This window comes from Lactuca sativa, chromosome 1 (genome assembly GCF_002870075.4).
Source record: "Lactuca sativa cultivar Salinas chromosome 1, Lsat_Salinas_v11, whole genome shotgun sequence".
NCBI lineage: Eukaryota > Viridiplantae > Streptophyta > Magnoliopsida > Asterales > Asteraceae > Lactuca > Lactuca sativa.
Window position 1 is genome coordinate 246,737,625 of NC_056623.2, and position 8,151 is coordinate 246,745,775.

Genomic DNA, 8,151 nt, shown 5'->3' on the forward strand with positions numbered 1-8,151 from the left:
TATACATAATAGCTTTTGTGGCATAAACCTTATACCTAATTATATCTAATATACTAGAAATTAGTATACATGAAACTTGAAATACTAAAAGTAACATATTAAACTTCGACACCATTTTGATGTAAAGAAATGTTATAACATCAAATTTGGTGTTATATTATTCCTTTACACCAACAAATTTAGTGTAAAAAAATGGAAGTTTGTGTTGGTTTGGAGACACTAATATGTCCATGGGAAACACATTCTTAAAATTATATATCTTCAAAAATATGTTACATTGAAGTTTGTATGAATTCATTAGTCCCAATACAATTACAAGCTTCATATATACGATATCAGCATAAGGCGATATCAGCTGAGTTAATGTGTCAAATACATAGAAAAATAATTAAATGTTAAGAAGAGTTGAAATCCTTGGTGTTGAAGTAAAGGTTGCTTTGTTTTTTAGAGAAACTTGTAACTGTAGACACATGAGAAAAGCCATTATACTTTCCATCTCTCTTTGCTATGCATATGTTCACCATATACTTTAGAAGATCATGCTTCTGCACAAAATCTTGATCTGCATATTCCTCAAAACCCATCCACTACACATAAAAAAAAAATTGTCTATTTAATGTTTCAACAATAAAACAAAACTGAAACTCATTGCTTAAATATAACACCAAATTTGATGATAATGGAAAAATTTTAAGGAAGCTAACCTGGGCTGATTCGATTTCTGATTCTTGTATCTGGATGTTGAAGGAGAAAGGTTGCAACATACACATGAAGAATAAATCCGATTTGTCAAAGAATGATTTATGGCTTTGTCTGCAAAATCAAAACCACCATAAAACCATCAATCATGATTCAAGATTGTTTTTTTGATATGACAAAGGAATGGAATAAGTCGTTACATTTTTAGAAAATTAAATTGAAGTATCAAAAAAAATCATGAATTGTTTTTTAAGAGATTTGTGATTTACTAAAAATAGAAGAATAAGAAACATCCACTCGGTTCATGAATAAACATTTTTAAAAAATTTATTTTGTATACAACCAGGAAAAATGTATTTATCAAATTCCATATTTGTTACCTGAATGCCAATACTTCCAGGAATTTGGTGTCAATCTGAAGAATAAGAATAAGAAACATCGACTCAGTTCAAAAGAAATCCCCAAAATGGAAGTTTCTTTTCTTATTTAAAGGGAAAGAATAAAAAAAAGATGTTAAACAATTTCAACTTACTCCAGTCTCTTCTTTAACCTCTCTAACCGCAGCATCACAAATATCTTCACCCTGTCCATTCATATTTTGTATTTTATTTTTTCTTTCAAAAATCAAAATATTGAATATTTTTCGAAAAACCATTTTAACTTATTTACCTCATCAACGACTCCAGTAGGAAACTTCCATATGCCGCTTCCTCTGAATTTTCCACTCTTTTCTTTCACCACCAAAACCTAAAACCCCAAAAATCTTCATAAAATGCACTTGTAATCATGTTCAAAACTATACAGAAGCAATTTAGTACTAATACTAGAATGCTTAATTTCCTAAGAGTAATATATATATATATATATATATATATATATATATATATATATATATATATATATATATATATATATATATATATATATACCTGTCCATTTTGATTCATAACAAAAGCCCCAATACCCACTCTATGACTTGCATTAGCTGGCAATGTATTTGTTGTTTCAGGAATCCAATGCACAAGCATCAAGTGTTTTGGTTCCGCATGATGATAATAAAACCCTTCCTGCAACATGTTGAATATTTTGTGAAATTTGTGTTAAGGGTAAAATAGTCATTTAGTCTCGTTTTCATTCGGTATAGAAAAGAACCAAACTTTATGTATACAGCAGTTTATACATAAGTGTTGTCTGGATAAGTATTGTTTAAAAAGGATTGAAGGAGTAGATTTATAAAAAGAAAGCGTCTAAGAAGGTTGTAATGATATATGAATGTAAAGAAAAACTCACTTTAACCACAGGTTCAATGAGATTTACAAGCCCGATTGGTAATTTGATCCAAATACCCCTTTTACCCTACACATAACACCTGTTCGTGTTAACTAACTGCAAAAACAAAGCTCAAGGCACATGCGTTCCCTAATATCATAGGGAAAGAAAGACCTGTTGTTTCCAATGCAGCATTGAAGCTTTAAGCAAAGAAGTAAACACAAGTGGATCGATGGGGTCTGTAGACATTTCCACGATAACACCTCCATGTTCATCCTCTTTGCCAGATAAAACCTTATTATCTAATACTTGATCCACCTGCAGTTTCTCTGACAATACAGGCGATGGAGACCAAGAGCTCCCTGATCCAGACATGGATCGTAAATTCAAATGCCTCTTCGATTTGCCTGTAAATCAACAACATTACATATGAAGCTAATTTTGAGCAAGTGGAGGATCTGGGTTCTTGGATCTACGGTACCTAAACAACAAAAATTAACCACAAGTCACAACCAAAAAGCCCCAATCCGAAGTACCAAGGTGATTATGGATTCGAGTTTGACAACTGGATTGACGAAGATGATACGATCAAAGTAGAAGTTACTATTTCTAAGAGTTGGCAACTGGAAGCGAAGTGAGAAACTGACCTTGTTCCCATGGGAGTGGGAGGTTTAGGTTTGGCCTGAGACGTAAAAAGGAGCGATTTCCGGCGACTAAACCTAGAATTGATGATGATGATGGTCTAGGAGGAAGAACAAGTCTGATTATCATATTCTATTTCTTCTCTCTTCAACAACCGATGCTATATTTTCCGTACATGTGTACGTTTATGGCTAAAAAATAAAACTACAGTCCACTCCACCAATGTTTTCCTTCGCCATCATGTTGATTTAATACTATTTAAGTTTATCATAGTATGAGTATCCTTGGGTACGTATATATATATGCCTGTTGGAAGTGATGTTTCGGGGAGAAAAGGGAAGGGTGGGTTTGTAACAAAAGATAAAAATATAAAAGATTATCAACTAATGACAAAATAATCATTTATATAGTTAGAGATCAAAACCAAAAACAAAATAAATCACATGCATAATTTGCAACAAACTTGAACCAAACCTAATAAAATTCCCAACATATGGACCTAACTTGTACTTTATTTTACAACAAAACAACATTGTCTATTAAACCAAAACCTATAATTATAATGTAAAACATAATGTTAACAATAAACATCTCCAATTCATTACATTATAATTATCATTATAGGTATATTCCTATTTATTTAGTTTTTAAATTTTAAAAACACGACCCTTGTATTTATTAAGTTTTTACAAACATGATCCATAACTTTTTATTAATATAACACTAAAAATGAATATTATAGGTATATTCCTATTTATTTAGTTTTTAAATTTTAAAAACACTACCCTTTGTATTTATTAAGTTTTTACAAACATGATCCGTAACTTTTTATTAATATAACTACATAAATTATAGACAAATTTTCACAAATGGTCATGTGGTTTCCGAAAAGTGGCACTTTCAATCTCTCTTTAGAAAGCGTTAGACCGGTGGTCCTCTTGTGGTTTTTAAAACAAGCATGGTTATGGTTAGTCCTTTTAGCTAACTCTATTAAAAATAAAGGTTAAATATATATGAAATTATCTATTTACTTTTTTTGTCTTATTGTTTCTGTAAGGATCATATGTATACATCCTCCAAATAAAATCAAAACCATATCCCCTCCCCAAAATTATTAATCTGCTTGATTTGATAAGTCGGTTGCACTCATAGTTTTGGTTTTGTTGATTTTGTTATTCTATCTATATGGGTTGCAATTTGAAAGTAGGTTTTGTAAACCATTAAATAAAGCTCTAATATTAGTTGTCGGAAAAGATTTTGACATGGGTTTGGTCAAACCCTACATGGATGATTCATTCAACCAATAGATTTTGGGGATAATGATGACTTTAGGAATAAAAGAGTAACGATGATTCACATAATGAAAACGACAATGAAATACTGATTTGTGGATTTAGGGCTAGTACTTGGAAGAATGAATTGATTTTGTTGTATGTAATAATATATCTGATAATTAGAATATAAGCATGTTACAAAGAAAATAAAAATAAAATTAAGATAGAAAATTGTCCTTGTAATATATTGTATTTTTCAGATTTCATCTTAGGGGAAATTTGTCATTTTAGAAAAAAAATAATAATAATAATAACAAGTTACAAGTCAGATTTGACGACTAAGGGACTAGCCATGCAATGTTTTGAAGCTACAAGGACCACTGGTGTTGTGTTGTTGGTAGTTACTCTGAAAGTGATACCTTTTGGAAACCACAATGACCAATCGTTAAATTTTGCCTAAATTATATTATTAAAAATCTATAACCAAGATCAGCAAACTCCCGAGCATATTTTAATGGATTTGGAGGATCCAGATATGATTTACCGGATTATTAGGTTACTACCATTGTAATAGTTATGTGGTTGATTAAATTTCTAAGATTTTAATGTTTTTTTTATAACGCCATTCGGATTGTAATATATATGTCATTTGTGTTTTTTTTTTTTTTTTTTGCACTATTAGGATTGTAATATATATTAATTATGTGTTTTATACAAATCTTGTATTGCATTTTAAATTATTAAATATAATAACATAGGTAACATTATTAAATATAAAACTATAAGTATATAAGAGATGAACTAAAAATGTATATGTTCAAAATTCATGGACTAATACGTATTACCGAAAATTTAACACTAAATATAGCGTTAATGAGTAGTATAACATTATATTTGATGTTATATTATTCACCAAATCTGCATTTAGTGTTGATTGGAGCACTTTAGAGTAGGATTTAGTGTAAAAATGGTTTTGTGTTTAGTGTTGGGCTAAAGATGCTATATAATAACAATATACTTTCTTTATCCAATATTAATTAAAAGCATGCCTGTGATTCTCAGCTTTCATATTAGTGTTTTTGTCTCAACTTTTCATTTTGTCCGGTACCTCTTTCTACATTTTGTATTTCATTTTATCTGTATTTTTTGTTTTGTTTTTTTTTTCCAAAAAAAAAAAAAAAAATGACATCAAATCAATTTCAATATGCTTTATCGAGATGTGACTCAAGTGTTGATCGGGTGCTCCGTTTTGGGGGGTCCACAATAGCGACAATGGGATCTCTTGAAAGAGGAGATTGCTATGGATGATTTGTTGCAGGAAATTAAGAAAGATTTGGAGGAAAAAGTAGAATAACATAAATTAGAGTTGCCACTAACACCATTGATCCCCAATTTCATATTTCTCAACTGACAGAGGATCTGATGGGTTCACTGGGTTTATCAACACCTACTTGAAACTTGAAAGAATAGGTGGAATGGAACAATACTTCATACATACAACATATACCTTCAAGTAAGCCTTAATTAATTGCCAAAAAGATTTAACACATTAATTGAAAATTAAATTATACTAGCTACTACAAGAAATAGATCAAGGTTTATATATATATATATATATATATATATATATATATATATATATATATATATATATATATATATATATATATATATATATATATATATTAACACCTATTCTCGATCCAACTGGAAGACGAATAAGATGGAGAAGAAGAAGAAAAATACGCTTTTTTGCCCTAGTAACTCACTAAAACTAGCCGTTAGTTCCAGACATAAAAATTACTTCCAAATTTGAAGAATTATTCACCAATTTTGAGATTTTCTAATATAATATATCAACTTCTTGAGTAGATTTATGATTTCAATGGAGTTAATTGGTGGCTTAATTTCTAGGCCACCTATATATAATTCTTAAAATTATTATCTAAACAACCCAACGTGCTCCAACACATCCAAGAGAAATTGAATCATAAATTAATTCGAGAGAGATGAAATTATTACCTTAATTTTTGAAGCTTAATCCCTGGCCTTCGATTCAATTCGTCTCCTGTTCCTGTTCCTAACTTGAAGATGAAATGAACTTAATTAGGGTTTCTTTCACGCCATTTATACTACGCTTTTCAGGTAGTAGGTACGAATTTATTAAATGCAACTACAAATGTTAGTCATTCGTTTAAATTGCATAAAACGAGTAATAAAAAGAAAATGATATTTTTCATTTATGTTTGTTTTATTCATCTACTTATTTCATTTTTTATATAAAATGAAGAGAAACAACTATAGCATTCATCATGCACCTCCATTTCTGATTTTTCATTCCTGACTTTATTAAAAATCCAGAATTCATTCATCATGATGCAGCATCTAGATGATCGATATATTAATATATATGCCATGTCAGAAAGAGAATCTGTTATAGTGGTGCTATGCTATTCTTGGATAAACCTTTAGTGGATTTCGTCATATTTCTGTTTGAAGGCTTTAGTTCAAAGCTCTAGCTAGTTTAGTGCAGTGTATATTTTTTTTAAATAAATAAGTAAACTAATGAAGAATTTCTCCTTGAGGCTTGAATGTCAATGGATGAAGATGCAAAACTGAACTGTGGTTGAGTTGGTTTACAGCCCACTTGGAAGACTTAAGGTGTTTATTTCCATTGCATATGGAAGTTTATACTTAGTTTCATAGATAAATTATTTTTTTTTTTAAAAACTTTGAATAAACTGTTTTACATCTAAAACTTAATTTTTCTATTAAAATCGTTTCATAAATAAATTAAATCATGTCAAACAAAACATCACATGCAAGTTAATGATAACAATTAATATAATATGTTGTCTTGAAAGCATGTCCGGCCCTCCTTGTAGATGTTGTTAGCCGAGGGGCACTTGGGTTGCGGTGCATCTGGTTCTCGGTCTACTTTGTTGCTAGGGTTATGTCTCTTGAGTTATATTTTACACTTTTCCCAAAAATAAATAGACAACCAAAACATATATATATATATATATATATATATATATATATATATATATATATATATATATATATATATATATATATATATATATATATATATATATTCAAATACTCCTCACATCTATTGTGTACTAAAATGCACCAATAAGAATTTAGTAAAAAATATATGTATATTAAATGATGTCCATACTTATAATTCTTTTTTATGAAAACTAATTAAATCCATCATTAATGTCAACAATAATATTCTTTCAAAATTAATTCGTATCTAGAAGAATGAGAGTGTATTCTAGTAGAATACACTCTTGTTCTTCATATTCTATGCAACTTTATTGTATTTTAAGTTAAGTAGTTATCGCGGTCCAAATTTCAATAGCGATCACATGCCGCTATTTGAAATCGCGGTTATCACGGTGGAATAGCGGTTTTTTAATATTATGTATAATTTATGCTATATATATATTTATACAAAATTTATATATTAGATTATTAATACTATATGGAATTAATATCATAAAAAATCATATAAAAACATAACATAATCTATATATAATATTCTAATATAGTTATATGGAAACTAAAAAGTGTCAAAATGTCAATACAGATCAAGTCGTTCGTGGTTTCGAAGTATTGAAACAGACGAGAAAGGGAAATTGTTATTTGTAGTTTGTAATTAATTATATTTATTATTTGGACTTATTAAGACAAAAAGTGTAGTGGACTAGTTAAAAAAATAAAGATTTAATATTGAAATAACATACAATCGTTTTTTTCTTTGTCAAAGTAGCCCAATATGTACGAAATTGTAAAAACGGGTGTAACGTCGCTATAGCGCTGATGAGTTTCGCGGTAAATAGCAATCAATAGCGCCGCTAATAGCGTCACCGCTATTTGTAAACGCTATTTCAAAATAGCGGTTCAATAACACCGCAAAACGCAGTGAAACAAAAAACGAACCCATACATAAAAACCTATATGCGAATTCATTCTGAAAGAATGTTATTGCTGACATTAACGACGAATTTAATTAGTTTCCATAAAAAGAGAATTATGATTATGGTTATCATTTAATATACATACAATTATAGAAATCATTTAATATTTATCTTTATTTAATTAAATAATTATTTAATTTTTCTAAATTCCTATTGGTGCATTCTAGCACACAATAAATATAACAAACAAATTAACCTAGCCATATATATATATATATATATATATATATATATATATATATATATATATATATATATACATACTAGTAGCGTACCCG

General features: G+C 29.0%; 1 protein-coding gene across 2 annotated transcripts; it reads right to left on the bottom strand.

Annotated features, from left to right (window-relative positions):
* Positions 1-225: 225 nt before the first annotated feature.
* LOC111909238 (nudix hydrolase 2) lies at positions 226-3,129 on the bottom strand. 2 transcript variants are annotated; one of them, XM_052764994.1, is made up of 9 exons: positions 2,616-3,129; positions 2,143-2,375; positions 1,990-2,055; positions 1,629-1,766; positions 1,368-1,446; positions 1,232-1,286; positions 1,080-1,114; positions 705-813; positions 226-587 (listed from the first exon to the last, which is right to left on the bottom strand). In XM_052764994.1, exons 1-9 carry the CDS (start codon positions 2,737-2,739, stop codon positions 530-532), a joined length of 897 nt encoding a protein of 298 aa, XP_052620954.1. In that variant the 5' UTR covers positions 2,740-3,129; the 3' UTR covers positions 226-529. The 2 variants fall into 2 exon arrangements, with proteins under 2 accessions (XP_052620954.1, XP_023760795.1); XM_023905027.3 differs by having other exon boundaries at positions 1,232-1,282; positions 1,369-1,446; positions 2,616-3,109.
* Between the last annotated feature and the right edge of the window lie 5,022 nt (positions 3,130-8,151).

Bases quoted from the DNA above. Each gene is read 5' to 3' on its own strand.
- LOC111909238 (XM_023905027.3), bottom strand. From the start codon at position 2,739: ATGATAATCAGACTTGTTCTTCCTCCTAGACCATCATCATCATCAATT. The intron at 1,115-1,231 runs GTAAGTTGAAAT...CTTATTCTTCAG, and splicing joins AGGTTAAAGAAGAGACTGGA to ATTGACACCAAATTCCTGGA. The intron at 814-1,079 runs GTAACAAATATG...TTGATTTTGCAG, and splicing joins CTGGAAGTATTGGCATTCAG to ACAAAGCCATAAATCATTCT.